The 16,264-nt window shown below is 45.0% G+C and overlaps 1 protein-coding gene across 3 annotated transcripts in view; it reads left to right on the top strand.

Annotated features, from left to right (window-relative positions):
• Window positions 1–11,370, top strand: part of Slc35d1 (solute carrier family 35 (UDP-glucuronic acid/UDP-N-acetylgalactosamine dual transporter), member D1) — a 51,621-nt gene extending 40,251 nt beyond the window's left edge. For 2 of the 3 annotated variants that reach the window (NM_177732.5, NM_001356276.1), the window contains one exon: window positions 8,239–11,370. In NM_177732.5, coding sequence (NP_808400.1) covers window positions 8,239–8,347 — 109 coding nt within the window. In that variant the 3' untranslated portion in view covers window positions 8,348–11,370. Of the gene's footprint in view, window positions 1–4,807 lie in introns of all 3 variants that reach the window. The other variant, XM_006503079.4, reaches the window with a different exon arrangement.
• The last annotated feature ends 4,894 nt before the right edge of the window (window positions 11,371–16,264 follow it).

Raw genomic sequence — 16,264 nt, 5'->3', positions numbered from 1 at the left:
CCTCTTCCACATGCTCTCCTGCTGGTTTTGCATGTATTGGTGCTTCATACACTTCTATTGCTGAGTATACCATTGGGTGGATATGCTATATCTTTCACCATTTGAAAGCAGTTGGGTCATATCCAATTTAAAGCTATTATGCTATTATGTATTTTCTGCCATAAATATGTGCTTAGAAGTTTGTTGTATGAACATAGGTCTCAGTCACACTTGGATAAACACATAGATTTTTTAGGTCATATAGTAGCATATGTAACAAGGGCTGGGGTGTGACTCAGCGCTGGAGTGTAAGACAAACATACAGGAGGCCCTGGAGTCGGGGAGAGTATGGGGAGGGGGAGAAGAAGTTGCATCCTGCTTTATTTTCCCTTCTAAAATGTTGGGACTGCTTTGAAGAGCTGCCAGGAGTGCATGGAGTCCTGGTGCTCTGTGACCTGGCCTTAAGAGCTGCCTGTCTTGAGTTGATATGAGCCTCTCTCCAGCTCTGTCATGCAGGCTGACTGTGATCTCCTTGCTCCAAGGGTTAGTGATATGAGCATCCTTGCAGTGCTGACAGGCCATCAGCATATTTGTTTTGTTTATCTTTGTTTTTTTATTTTGCTTTGTTTTTTGAGACAGGGTTTCTCTGTGTAGCCTTAGCTGTCCTAGAACCCACTCCGTAGACCAGGCTGGCCTCAAACTCACAGAGATCCACCCACCTTTGCCTCCTGAGTGCTGGGATTAAAGGCATGTGCCACCACCATCCAGCTGCATATTTTCTTTAGTAAGTTGCAAGTCAGATATTTGTCCATTTGAAAAACTTGATCATTTCTTCTCTCGTGCTTTTAGAGTTCGGGAAACACAGCATACTCAAATTTGGGCCTCTTCTTTTTATTAAGAGTATGTTTTGACTGATCCAAGTCCAGAAAGGTTTTTCTCTTGTGTTACAGATTGTTTTGTTTCAGGCTTCATAATTGTTGACAAAGCTACTTTTGAATTAATTTTTACTTATTATAAAGTCTAGATTAAGGTACTTTTTAATATGCTGTGTTAATAAATATAATTAACTGCTTCCACTCTTTTAGTTAAAAATAAAGTCCTATCTATTATATAAAAACCACTATTGTATAGGTGGGTTTGCGGGGTGTTGTTTATTGGTTTTTTCTTTCTTTCATTCTTCTTTGTATCCACTCTATAAGAGAGGCAGACTGAGATCGAGAGAAAGGAACCTGAATGGCTATGGAACACAGGTAATGAGCCTGTCACTCTATGCCAGGCAATCTGCTGTACCATAGTGGGTCCCCTCATAGTCGTGGGGTCTACAGTAAGCCAGTGTCATACAAGTAAGTCGTGGCTCTAGGACTATAATCCAGAGGGCTGGACCCCAGAGTCTAAGTTACATGTTCAGTAGATGAGTGAATAAATTAGTGTAGCCTCATGAGTCACATGTGTTACTGCTTAGATCACCAGCTTTTGAGGGCAGAAAATCACTTATCTTAATTACGTCAATATACATTGTTCCTAGCCCATAAGAGGCATTCGGCCATAGTGCTAACAGCAAAACACTGCCAGTATTTTCCTGCTTGATTGTGCGGCTGTGAAAGGAAGGCTTTGTAATGGCTCCTGCGAGGAGCTCATTTCAGAGAGAAGCGAAGGAGCTTGGCCCAGTTGTTTAGCTTCTAAGACCTGGTTTGCAGTTCATCCTCCATATCCATAGTCCTAACCCCAGAACTGTTTATTTAGTGTTGGTCGGTAGATGAATACATTAACTATTTCCATAGGTTTTCATAACGTGCCCCCTGGTTATATAAGCCTGAAACCTTTTTTGAGGGGCGGGGCACTAACAAAGTCACCCAGACTCCCCACATTCTGGGAGGGGTGGGATCCAACTGTAGAATTGCTTCCCAGGACAACGTTCTAGTGACCTTTGCCCAGCATTGAACTCTTTCATTCTCTCATTTGGATCTTTGCTTCTTTTTCTAAAACTTTGAAGTTTTGGTGCCACACTGTTTTTCCTAAGTAGTTCCCTTGTAGCTTCTTCTGGTCCCGTCTTCTGAAGTAAGAGCCTGAGCTTTCTTTCCTTTATTGGTGGTTCTCATTTGGACTAAGAGCAGGACATACTTACATTCCCTTAGTGGCTGCTGAAGTCACACCTGCCAGGCTGTTTACAGTTCTATAATGAATGGGTTCTCATTAGAGTGCTTTGCACTTTTGAATAAGTCGCAGGGAAGCCAGCTGGCTCTTTGGTAATAGCTCAGTGGGAAGAGGAAGAGCTGAACTGAGATGTAGCATAGTCCTCTGCGCTGCCTCTGCTGCTGCTGTCAACAGCTACCTCCTGTTCCCTCTTGGTGACCTTAGCTTCTCATGTTCAAAATGTGGGGTTCCACTTCAAGTTGTCAGCCCAGCGTGCTTCTGTTCCTCTGTGGTTTGAATCAGCCTAGAGTGTCCCATGACTGGGGCCACTTTGTAGGAAACTTGGAAATTTGAAGGAGTTTCCCACAGGTTTGCAAAACTCATTAGCTGTGCTCTGCTAGTTCTAGTGGGAATCTGCCCATATTTAAATTTTCTTGAAGAGCGAAGAAAGGAAAAAGTGGGCAGCTACAGAGAGAGGGTGCTTTAGTCCTACGCAGCGGACATACTTAAGCAAATGCCCTCCCCGGTGCAGAAACCTCTGCAGAACCTGTAGCCCTGAGTCCGAGGAGGGATGCCTATCGGGGTATTCAGACTCGCCTCCTAAAGCCCATAGATGCACACAGAACCTCACCAGAATTCTGATCTGGAAGTGATTTTGTCTGGCACGTTAGTTAACAAAGCTAGTGATAGTCTTGTCAAGGATGTGAGTGCCACAAACATCTCAACAGGGTTTGGGAATCTTTTAGGTTTTTTTTTCCCCCCTTCTAAATTTATTCCTGGGCAGTCTCCCAAAACTCCTAGGCAGATGGAATGGTTCATACCCTAGCCAGACTTCTGTGACTAATAGACTTCTATTTTTGAAGTGTGTGCAAAGACCAACACTTATTTTAGTATAGGTAGGACATAAACAGATACCTGGGAAGGCAGCAGCTAGCTTTGTGCACTCTGGTCTCCTTGCTCGCCCCTGTCTTACTGCTGTTTTATCTTTGTTCTTTCAGCTCCCTTGGTAGGTTAGGTAGAGTCAGCTGTTGGGTCCATTGGCTCCTTACACTAAAGTATGTGCTTGCTTGGACAAGAATTTGCTCTTCAGGAGGATTGATTTATTTATAAACAGCCATGTGCTCAGAGCCCGCCTGAGGCGGGTGGGCGGAGCTTCTGTAGGGAACTGGAAGATTTGTCTTTGTGGAGTTTTCCAGATGCTTGCTCTGCTGGCTGCAGAGAAAGTGTAATGGAGAAAACAAGGGAGGAAAAAGACGGCTAGGAAGGTTGTGGGCTGCATATCCTGTTTGGACTGGGAATGGAGGGAGTAAGCCCCCAGTTTCAGAAAGAAGAGCAAGCAAATGGCCTTGATGTACAAGTGAGTCTGGAATGTTCCAGAACCAATAGGCCTACGTGGCATGGGCAAGCAGTGAAAGGTCATGCCATTTGGTTAGTTCGAGGAGTAGATTAGGCGGGAGTTTTGGTCATTACAGAGTTACTGGGGAGAGGGAAGAATGCTGGTGGAGTCTGTATGCAGTGACATGTGACTTAGTTTTAACAGGGTCCGTTTGGGCACTGTGTGGAGCCCAGCCTGAAGGAAGGGAGGACATGTGGAGTGCTCGTGGCACTGGTGGTTCCCTGTAGAGATTGTTCTGTAGTTCAGGGTGCCACGGAGCAATGCCCAGGTATCTTTAGACCTTCTGGTGAAGAGCTTGCAGGGCAGTTGTTATAAAGTAGCTATCCAGACTGGCGAGCCATTCAGGTGCTGTTCCCAGGATTTGTCTGGGAAGGTGTCACAGAAGGAACGGTATGTGACAGGCCCTACTGGCTGGCTACTTGACCTGTTGAAATGATTTATTACCCTACTGTACAGCTTCAGTGTGTGTTTTACTGTATGGTTCTATGGAACTCATTCTGCTACATGATTCTGTAGCCTACACACTGAGTCTTCTAGCATGCTGTAAATCTAGAAGACATGGGCTATGTGATCAGAAGTGTATCATCCCAGATGCTATCGTTTCAGCAGATTCCCATCTCCTCAGAAGTGGGAGAAGTGGGTGGTGCAGTTTCAGGATAGACTGCAGTAATCTATCTATATCCCTTTGTGAGGAAATGTGGTGGTGGTGCTGCTGCTGCTGCCCCTCCTCTTCCTGTCCCTTCCACATACCCATCTTCATTCTCATCCCTCAGCTGTGCCTACCACCACAGGTCTCTGAAATAGTAATACTTGAATCTGTAAGGTTTATATGGAAAAATACTCGTTTTTAAAAAAGGCTTGTGTAATGGTTGGTTCTTATTTTTAATATGTATATCATGTTATTGCTGGATATTTAGTTCTTATTAGGTGACTCATGAATTGTCATTTCTGTAAGTACAGTATTTGGTGATAGTGATGATCAGGTCAGGACAGGTTGCAGCACTTTTCCTTTGTCCCTTGCTGTGGACTGAATACTGTGCTCCTCCAGCATCCATGTTAGAGTTATGATTCCCAAGGTCAGAGTTTTAAGAAGAATGCTTTGGTGGGAGCAGAGTCTGGAGCTAAAGCTCTCTTGAGAACGGTGTCCCAGGCAAAGAGGAGGAGCCCTTGCTGCCTCCTTCATTCAAGGGACCCATGAGAAGACTCCCGTCACATACACATTCCACCTCCACTCTCTACTGCCCAGCTCCAGAACTGGGAGAGTAGATAATTGTTCTTCATATGCTGTCTCTTTTATAGTGTCGAGTGGGCTAAAGGACTTGTGACTCTATCATGCTACGGCTACCACGTGCTGATGCTTCCTAAGGAAAGTAGAGCAGAATTGTCTCCTCTTCCGACGAGTGTGTTAGAGTGCTCTGCCGCTCTCTCACTTGTTCTCTCTCCTTCTCCCTCTCTCCCCTTCCCTTTCTCTCTCCTCTCTGTGTGTATTAACATAGACTTGTTTTTTTAAAGAATTACGTATTTATTTTATATATATGAGTACACTGTAGCTGTCTTCAGACATACCAGCAAAGGGCATCAGATCCCATTACAGATGATTGTGAGTCACCATGTGGTTGCTGGGAGTTGAACTCAGCACCTTTTGGATGCTCTCAGCCAACCATTGGACTGAACATAAGGTTCCCAATGGAGGAGCTAGAGAAAGGACCCAAGGAGCTGAAGGGGTCTGCAGTCCCCTTGGAGGAACAACAGTATGAACTAACCAGTACCCCAGAGCTCCTTGGAACTAAACCACCAATCAAAGAAAACACACGGTGGGACTCGTGTCTCTAGCTGCATATGTAGCAGAGGATGGCCTAGTTGGTCATCAATGAGAGGAGAGGTCCTTGGTCCTGTGAAGGCTCTATGCCCCAATAAAGGGGAATGCCAGGACCAGGAATGGGAGAAGGTGGGTTGGTGAGCAGGGGAAGGGGGGGGGGATAGAGAGAGGATGTTTTCGGAGGGGAAACCAGGAACAGGGATAACATTTGAAATGTAAATAAAGAAAATATCTAAGAAAAAAGAAAAAGGAAGAAGAGCGAGCAGCCAGTGCTCTTAGCCACTGAGCCACCTCTCCAGCTGCATAGACTTTATTTTTATTTTTACTTTTTTTGCAGTGGAATCAAACACAAAGTCTTGCTTTTCAAGTGCTGTGCCAGTGGCCTACAAGCCCGCCCATGATTATATTCTCATTACATATAAACTCAGTTAATCTTCTAGCCAAGCCTAGCTGAGACATTGCGCAGCGTGTGCTTGACCAAGCTGACATCAGTTCTCAGCTCAGAGCTACGCTCTAGCCATAGCATCCCAGAAGGATTTAGGTTGGTTGACATCCAAGCCTGCCACTGTAACCTAAGGACTCCATCACCTAGCATGCCATTCTGTTCACAGGGCACAGCTGTGTCTTAGTTCATGCTATGACCCTCAGAATCATGTGTGCCAAATCAGCATATATTCAGCCCTTATCCCAAATCTCTCAGGGCTTTTTGCAACATTTGGGGAAAAGCCAACATTGCTAAGGGACCACCTTTCCCCACCTTTCTAGTCTTAAAGGGGCAGAGTGGTTTTTTTATTTGGGAATCTGAATTTTTTTTTTTTAAAGCAAGTTTTGCCCCACATTGGGAGCAAATGCGTTGTAGAAAAATTTCATTCCAATCCTGGGTTTCTACCCCACCTTTTACTGTTCAGTTCCTGGATAGAAGACACCCATGACTTTTATATTTATTACTAGACTTTATTAGCACTAATGGTTGGCAGATATCTACTCTCTATGCTATTGAAATTTATATCCTATTGATAACCCCAAGTTATTGCTATGTTTCATCTGGGTTGCTCTTAACTCCAATTGGCCTGCTCTCATAGCTATGCCTTCTTGACTCCTATCCCATGGTCTTTTTCCTCTCTCCACCTTCTTCTCTCTCTCATGGTTCTTCTCAGACCCCAAGCCTGGGATCCCAAGACCCTCCTTTGACTCTTCTATTGGCTGTTGGCATCTTTATTCACCAATCAGGGATAATGTAGGGGGCATGTTACATGGGGTCACCTGGGTCTACTTGTGTTCTCTAGAAGCAACCAGTATTTAGCATAGCAAAAGACAAAGCCTAGATGCATGGTAGCATTTGTATTCGTGTGCAGACTGATGCTTCAGAAAGATCAGTTCACTTCCCTGGGGCTTTAGAGTTAGTGGTATATATTCAGGATTTGGACCAAGACTCAACTCTGGTTCAGGATTATTTCATTGCTCCAGGGTAGAATAGAGTCTGGGGACATGTACAAGCCCTGCTGTGCTTTAAGCCTACACTTCGAGATGTTCGCATCCAGGTGAAAGGGGCTCAGTAACAAAAGAAGTAAGACTACTGTTTTAGGTCTTCTTGATGAGTGTGACTAGGAGAAGATGAAATGAAAGAAAGAAGGGCATCCTTTCTCCATTGTTTGGGTTGGAGTGGGTTGGGAGCAAAGGGAATTGATGAGATGTTCATGTGGTCCTCAGGGAGTTTTAAGCTTTAGGCACAAAGGCACTGAGGTCCTAGCCAAGCTGTGAGGTCTCATCTGTGAGAACACACACATTGGAGAGCAGAGATGGTTTCCAGGGTTCAGCAACAGGATGCAAGGACTGCCAGAGGCCATGGGAGCAGCCAGAGGCCCTGGCTGCGAGTGGGTGCTAGAGGGTGGTAAGCTCAGTACCCCAGAGTGCAAGCTCATGTGCAGGGGACCCTGTGGAGGTCAAAGAATAAGGCTTACACCCAGGGAGCGGTGGTGCAAGTGCAGTGGGGGCTGGGTGTGGCAGCTGCTGCAGCAGACTCCATTTTCTCTTCTGTACATCCCTCGCAGGGATGGAGCACCTTGGAGGAATAGCACAACAGCAGGAGAGTCCTACTAGAAAGGATAGACTAGCGGAAGCTTTGGAGCATGGATGGAGGCCTCAGAGAGTGGGCAGTGGTATTCTTGTTCCTGGTATACACTAGCGTTGCTTCCTCACAGGATCCTGAGGTGGAGTTCTCACCCTTCTGCAGCTGGCCTAGAGCTGGGACATCAAAGCCCAGGGGAACCACAAAGGGTTTTAAGTGAGCAACATGTTGAGGAGTCTTGTGGTCAGGCCAAAGATGGGGGTCAAATTCAAGGCAAGAACAACTTAAGGGGAAAGCCCAGCCCAGGCAGTCTGCTGGCTGGTGACCCAGTGGACTGAGACTGGCAGTCTCTCAGCGGGTGTCCGACAGGGATGCGAAGGCCTCCCAGAGAATGAAGGAGATCATTGTCTTCATGAGTGCAGGCTAGAGTGGCATGTATGAGCATGTGAGGCATGCCGACAGCCAACCGCAAGCCAAGGACTCAGGGGAGCGCTCTTCCCTAAGCTTGCCTCTAACTAGAAAGGAACCGCATGGCATCTTAGCAGTCAGGTATAACCACAGCCAGTGTTCTTGGGGTATCTTCCAGACTTTTCTCACTTCTGATTGAAATTGAGGTACACATTCATGTTTACTTAATTCATATAGAAGTCACCAACATTTAATATTTTGTGTAGTTTTTGTTAAGATGCCATTGCCAATTTTACTTATCAGCAATCTAATGGATGTCTAGTACTCCATTCTGAGGACATGCCTAACTTTTACCAGACTTTACCTGGTACAAGTGTAAGGACTCATTCCTTCCTTCACTTTGTCCCTCCCTCGTTATGGCTTTCTGTTTTGCAGTATTGCTGGAAGCCTGGTGTACTCTTACATCACTTTCACGGAAGAGCAGCTGAGCAAGCAGTCAGAGGCCAGTAACAAGCTGGACACGAAGGGAAAAGGAGCAGTGTGACCTCCGCAGCCCGGAAGACACTGGAGCCTCCTGATTGCGGGGAGTCAATGTTCCTTTGCAATTATACAACCCTGGGATTGACTGCTGCCTTTGGAAATTTATTGACTGTATGCTAACTGTGTTTGAATTAATTTATATCAGACTGGAAAATGTACTGGGTGGGTTTTAATTTATTTTTTTCCTCTGACAGTGAAGCATCAGTGTTTTGAAATCCTTTACTCTATAGCTTGCTATCTGGGTGGCCCTGGCAGTGTATACAATGTGTTCCAGCTAGAGCTGCCTTCCAGTGGGCTGTCTCTGGAAACTAGCTGGAAATGCAGCTGAGGATCTGAAATTTCTTTTTTCTTTTCTTTTCTTTTCTTTCTTTTCTTTTCTTTTCTTTCTTTTCTTTTCTTTTCTTTTCTTTCTTTCTTTCTTTCTTTCTTTCTTTCTTTCTTCTTCTTCCTCCTCCTCCTCCTTCTTCTTCTCCTCCTCCTCTTCCTCCTTCTCTTCCTCCTCCTTCTCTTCCTCCTCCTTCTCTTCCTCCTCTTTCTCCTCCTCCTTCTCCTTCTTTCTCCTTCTGCTTCTTTCTCTTCCTCTTCCTCCTCTTCTATTTTGTTCTTCCTTCCATTTCCTTCCCCCACCTTTTTAATTGCACTGTCTTCATAGTATCACATTTGCCAAAGGTGGCAGCTTTGGCACTAAAAGCCCTGAGAAGTGTTTTGCTTTCCTAGACTGTGGGGTGAGCAGAGTGTGCCTGGGAATGTCTGCTTCCTCTTTGTTCAGCTGGAGACAAGCAAGGGTGGAAGAAGCCAGCCATTCACTCACTCGTTCAGCTGGAGTGCAGTGAAAGTCCCTCGCAGGCACTGTGCTGAGTGCTGGAATACAGAGATCCATTGGTAATGGTCCTGCTCTAGACTGAATGGAAAATGGAAAACGTGGTTCTCTGTCCAACTGGAAAAATCCGAGACTGTGCACCAGTTACTTCAGCTCTTTGGACCTGCAGGTCTATGAGATTAGAAGCCCCTGCTCTGCCTACCCCACGCCATGAGTCCAGAGCCCACAAGAGACTGAACAGCTATATTTTGTACACCAGCATAGCAGTGGCTCAGCCTAACCCTTTTCTTAAAGGGACAATCAAGGCAGCTGCCACCCCGTCCCCATGCCTTCATCATGTGGATGTAGTTGCTGCTCTTTGTATCCCTGTTTGCAGGTCCTCATTTCCACACAAAGGCCTACATTTCTGAACTGATTGGTGTGAGGGAAGAGCTAGGTGGGCATCTTTCCATTATTGGAACTTGGTCTTTTCTTGGAAGGATCTAAGTCCCTCTCCCTGAAGTGATGTGAGGTCAGCTCTCACCTACAGATACGTCTACCTGATGAGCATCTCAGAATGGATATATCTCCTTTCCTCATTCTGAGAGAGCCTGTGTGAGTGGACATTGACTGAACTGCCTTAGGGAGGAGTGATTGCCAGAGCTGGGTGGCATGGCTCTGAAGCATCGCTGGCTTTGGAGGGGCTTGCTTGGGCCAGCATGATTGCTAGGGAAGGAGCTTGCTTCTGCTTCCTTGGTGCTTAGCTGACTGCAGGTCTGGAGCTTGTATTTTTTTGTGTCTCAGTGGGGAATAGGAGAGTTTTGATTTTTTCCCCCCCCTCTATTTGAAAATTTTCATCTTTAGGCTCTATCTTGCATATAAATTTTGTAAGAAGGACATTTGTTAAGTTTTCTGTGATCTTGTATCAGAAATATGTGGGAGGTTTTGGTCAGTAATGCCAAGACAGGCTCTCCATGGAGTGTTAGTGGGTCACAGGGCCACTGAGGGCTTTAGGTCTGGCCTTTGCTTTCCATATTGAGGGCTCTTAGTGACCAGCACATTGTTAACCACATGGACAGATAGAGGGGGCAGAGCCTGGAACTCTCAAGTGTAGTCCTCAGCCAGAGTCGGACCTTAGTTGAAAGGACACAAATGAAAGAAGAAAAAAAAGGAAAAGAAAAGAGTCAGCGATTTGTAAGTAAGACCTACCTGCACTGATTTTAGGCCCACCCCAAAAGAACAAGGCTTCCATTCAGAGGCCATGGTCCTCATATTTTCTTCTAGCTCAGATGAGCCACACAGCTCTTAGAACTGTCTTCCCCGAGTCCTTCTCTGGCAATGATGCTCTTTCTTCCCACGTCTGTGCCATGCTGCTTTCTCCCACAGGCTATAATGGAACTTTCCTTCCCTGGGGAAAAAATACTGAGAATGAGTGCAGTGGATACTGAATATGGAACCCAGTGCACACAGCGCTCAGCAGACACAGGTCTGCCATCCTTCCTTCAGTGCCAGCAGCATAGGGCACCATGTTTTCCAAGACTCATGAAACTGCTTCTTGCCTTCAGATGCTTAGGCAACAGACTCTGTCCCTTATCTTTTTGAAAATACAAAACAAAAATAGTCTCTGTATAATTATAGCCACTGTTATTCTGCTTTTTAAAAAGAGAATTATTTTCATATTATGGTGGCAAATATGAAAAAGGGAAATCTGTTTTCTGTCTCAGTGGGAGTCCGTTGCATTTCAGTATGGTAGCTCAGTGAAGACTCAGCTGTCACCCTGAGGTAGCTCCCAGGCCTTCATCCCTCACCTCAGAGCGAAACACTGGATCCAGCCCCTTTGTCACCATCACTTTTCTAGGCCTGCCTTCTGCTCCTGCTGTTCGCAGTTCACCTGTAGGATGCAGAGACTCTCTAGTGTCTTGTTTTTAACTTTTACGTTGAATATATTTTTAAAAAAGAAATCTACTGGTTAGATTTTATCTTCTCACAGAATGTTTTTAGAGATTATTTTGTTCACAGATGTTTCCTTTCTCATGCTGACGAGCGACCTTTGCCTACAGGTGTTCGCCTCTCACACGTCTTTTCAATATAGACTCTATTTACCAATTTACTTAGTGTTTTTAAGAGGTACTGAGCATTGAGGTATGTAAATCAGGTGACATAAACATGGAAAATGATGTGCCTAACTATTTTTTTAATGATGTCAAATAAATACTTTTTCTGGAAAATGTGTGTTAGAATTCCTTCCTCCTGTGTCGTGAGCATTGAGAGATAAGGATCTGTTCACTTAAGAAGGTGACATGCAGGTGCCTACAGTCCAGGGTTGGGGACACCACTCAATATTAGTGCTTTGCAAACCTGCCATAGAACCTGCGACTACGTAGGCTGTGTCTTTGACGTGCCCATGATGAGCCTCGAGGAGAGAAGTGCTACTCTCTTTTTAGGATGTTTGACCAGCTCAACAAGCACTCTCTGGCCCACTAGCTGTCCTGGGTAATAACCCCCAATAGTAGGCACTTAGCAGGAGAGCCACTCTGGTACTCAACTGAGACAGGAGCACATTAACGTATTCTTTAAGAAGTTACCAAGTACACAGCGCAGAGTATGTCCACCTTGCTGTGCACTGGCCTTCCATTACTAAACCGATGCTATAGGCCTTGGCCAGAAGCCTCCGTTTCCCTGTCCTCCTGTCCCCGATGGTTGCATCTTTGTTTCTATGGGTTTGACTACAAGTGGGATGGTGCGGTATGTCTTTTGGGGACTGGTGTAATTCATGTAGCATGTCCCCAGGGTTCCTCTCTGGACTACACATCAGGCCTTCTGTGAAAGCCTGCGCTGCTCTGGTGTGTACACAGCACAGCTCATTGATGGACACGTGGGTGGCTTTGGTTCATGTTGCTGTGAGCATGGTTCTGCGTGTCTTGTCAAGACTCTTATTTTCGGTCATTTTGAATAAGGAAAAACTTCATTGAAGGATTTTATATTTACTCTGTGTGTGTGTGTGTGTGTGTGTGTGTGTGTGTGTGTGTGTGTGTGTGTGTGTGTAGCTCAGATGAAGAGGAAGCACTGAGGACATGTGAGGCTCTTGATACTCAGTTTCATCACACACAAAGGGTACACACATCCTGTCTTCAATCATACGTAAGCTTTTAGAAGGCATTGATATTTTGGTCTTTTTAGTTCCTAGCCCATGCTGGGCACACCATAGGTGTACAATAAATCTTGATAGGGATCAATTTTTAGTTTAAAAATTTAAAAATTTTTTTTTTTTGTATATGTTTTGGAAAGGCAACACCAGCTGCAGTATTTGCATCGGCTTCAGATCTCAACTGAAAGGAAATAAAACTTGAGACATGTTATTCATGTAATTTATGTCAAATAGCCCAAAGAGTTGTTTGTGAGCTTTGAAACCTGGGGCTGAGAACATAGCAGAACAGGCCAGGACATGCCCGGGCAGGCCCGTCGTTACATGTCCTGATTGGCCTAGTGCCTCCCTATCTCCCGCCCTTCTGACAGTCTGTTGATGTTTAAATGGACCAATCATGTGAAACCGCGCCAATTCCTCCCCCTTTTCTATAAAAACCCCTAGCTTCCAAGCCTCGGGGTTGAAACCACTGTCTCCTGTGTGAGATACGTTTCGAACCAGAGCTTCGCCATTATGGTTCCACCATGTGGTCGACACCTCTGTCTCCTGCGGGAGATATGTGTCGGCCCGGAGCTCCGTCATTAAACTACCTCATGCTTTTACATCAAGATGGTTGTCTGTTCGTGATTCTTGGGTGCACGCCGAATCGAGAATTGAGTGGGGGTTTCCCCACTAAGTTCTTTCAGTGACAAATCCCAGTCTGTGGGAGGTAGTGGTGGATGCAGTCAGTACAATTGTAACCTGGTGATAGGACTGTGGCCACCCTGCTAAAATCGATTGAAAAGGAGAAGCCTGACATGGCCTGACAGCCACCAGAGTGGCTAATCTGGCCATGCTACCCCAGGCAGATTGCCCTGCAGCTTACTTAGTAGGGAGGGTGGTGCTCTGGAGAGCCAGACAGGACTTCAGAGGACAGACTGAGAAAGCCATTGTACACATGAGATCTAATGAAGTGAAGCCAGGGTGAAGGCACAGACGGAAGAAAGGACAACCCAACAGATGATGATGAAGGCTGCTTTAAAAGTTATGAAGCTAGGGGACTGGAGAGATGGCTTGGTAGTTTACCAGTACTATTTGCTCTTCCGGAAGACCCAGGTTCAATTCCCAGCACCCACATGACAGCTAACAACTGTCTGTAACTCTAGTTCCAGGGGATCGAATACTCTCACAGGCACACGAACTGTATAGCCCAAACATATTCACATTTTTTTTTTTAAATGCCAATAGCCCTAAGCTGCTTGATGTATGGCTGCAGAGACCTGGACAAGGTCCTATTTTTACATGGTTTTCCCCTCTATAAAAGACAGGGCAGCATATAAGGCTCTAGGAGGTCACATCTGGACTGCAGTAGACTCTTCTTGCCCAGCACTTACTTACTGTTTTGGCGGCCTGCCTGCTACCTCCATAGAAGAACCAGAGAGCATGTCAAAGCACACCTGCTAGGTGTTTTAATTTCCTTTAGAAAATAAGGACAGTTAGGACTAAATGTCAGGTGTCAGCAAAAATTTAGTCAACTACAAATCTCTTAAGTCTGAAATCTACTGGGCTCTGAGAATTTTTAATTATTATTAATTATTATTATGAGTTATTACTATTATTATTATTATTATCATTATTATCATTATTATTATTATTATTATTGAGTTGCCAAACTCATTTGGCAACAAAATCTACCCTGAAATTTGTTAACCTACAGGAGTACTTTGATGTGGACCTAAATGTTTTGTCAATGGGTTGTTTTTACAAATGTGAGCTCAGTATTTTGAAAAACTATCTTCTTTCTGTCAGAAATGCTGGCTGGAGGATTTTAGGTAAGATTATAAACCTGTCCTTATCTGGTGCTCTCTAGGGACAAGAGGGTTCCTTTATGATGGCATGTGTGCTCACAGCCTTGTGACATCAGTTCCTGTACCTCGAGCCAGCTTAGGGGTTCTGCATATCACAAGATTACTCAAGTGTCCAGATCAAGACATCTTGAAACACGGCCAAACAGAATAACTAAGTCCTGCTGGACGGGACAAGGCTGGCCTTGAACTCAGAAATCTGCCTGCCTCTGCCTTCCAAGAACTGGGATGAAAGGGATGCACCACCACTGCAAGCTAAATGAGGAAATCTTCATCGTCAGTTTAGATTGAGAAAAATTAGAATATGGCTGTAGTTTATATAGCTTCAGTGTTCTGCACCAGATAATGTGTACATAGTGTATATATAGACAATTTATGGCTGGGTGATGATGGCCAGCACTCGAGAAGAATGCAGAAACAGGCAGATCTCTATGAATTCAAGGCAGCTCAGTGTACAGAGTGAGTCCCAGGACTGCCAAGCTTACACAGAGAAACTGTCTTGAAGACAACCACCCCACTACCCTCCCAAAAAAGCAAATACAAAAGAAAGAAAAAGTGTCCCTTTTAGCCCAAGCAGGCTGTAAACTTGCTGTATAGGCAGGCAAAGACCTTCAACTTTGACCTGACCCCCTGGCTGCTGCCTCCCAGGCGCTAGGACACAGATACGGCTATTTAGCCATTGAATCTGTTCTAATTACTTTTCTTCCGAGACAGGGTTTCTCTGTGTAGCCCTGGCTGTCCTGGAACTCACTCTGTAGACCAGGCTGGCCTTGAACTCAGAAATCCGCCTTCCTCTGCCTCCCAAGTGCTGGGATTAAAGGCATGGGCCACCACACCCAGCTCAAATTACTTAAAACAAAAATTTAAATACATCTTTATGTCACTTTCCATGTCCTAGCATAGGAAGACCATCAGTTTGGATAATAAAATACATGACCTCAGAAGGCTAACTTGAGTGGGTGATCCTGTATGAGTTTTAAAAATTCTAAGTGACCAGAATTACGAGGCATAAAGAAAAAAAATCAAGATTAAAATCTGAAAAATCATTCTTCCAATGTGCTGGGTGACACTTGGGAAAGCCCGTATGGCTGCTAATGGTGACTGTCAGTTAGACACACTGCAACTGTTGCTTATGAAAGTGAACCAACACTCAGATACCCCAAGTACCACTATGGGTTACCTACCAACAGAACAATAAATGTTGTGATGTTTTATTTTGCAAAATAAGTGGTATGAACTTCACTGAAAAAGAAAACTAATAATTTTTAATTATATAGTTCAGAGAATGAGGGTAATGGTGATCTTCAGAGTAAAGCCTCTCTGGGGAGATAAGAAAAAAGATATACCCCTTTTCCCAGGTGTGGTGGTGTAGCCTCCCACAAGCCTGAAGCAGGCTGAGCCAGAACTTGACCTTGCTGCCACTAAGGAGATTACCTAGGGTGGAGCCTTCCTCCCCAGATCACTCTATTCTGCCACTGCTGCTGTTCCTCTTCAAGATACTGCTACCTGCTGAGGCCTGGAGCTATTCTGGAGACTACACCCTATCACCTGCAGCTGGTTCCAGGCTCCAAGGATGAATTGGCGGGAATGGACTTTCCCCCTTTTATAAAGGGTGTCTGCCATTAAAAATTTGAACCTTGAGCAGACTAGTTGTCTTGGTTCCATTATTTCTCAACCTGCCCAGGCTCCCTCTTTTCTTCCAGATTCCAAGATGCCTTCCAGCTCGAACCCGGACATGTGAGCCACTGGCCGGCCCCAACATGGTGGTATATACTTTAATTCTATCACTTGAAACAAGCTCAAAGGCAGTTTGGGCTGCATGTCTAGGTGTAACATCCCAGCATTTGGGAGACAGATCTCTTGAGTCTATGTAGTAAGCTCCAGTTCACTCAGAACTACATAAGAGACCAAACCAACAAAACACAAACTCCAACACCTCCCCCCATATTAAAAAAGACAGACAGAAAACAATCCAATGTCAGGTAACTAAAACCAAGACCACAGAAAAACCGTTGATTGCACTGTTCGTGGGCATGGAGGCACAGGGATAGTACAACCTTCACTGTGTGTTCCGAGCAGCACAGAGTTTAAACACTGAAATTAAAACAGTGAAATAACTAGACACCACACAAG

This window comes from Mus musculus, chromosome 4 (genome assembly GCF_000001635.26).
Source record: "Mus musculus strain C57BL/6J chromosome 4, GRCm38.p6 C57BL/6J".
In the NCBI taxonomy this organism is placed as follows: domain Eukaryota; kingdom Metazoa; phylum Chordata; class Mammalia; order Rodentia; family Muridae; genus Mus; species Mus musculus.
This window is presented reverse-complemented; position numbering and strand designations above follow the sequence as displayed.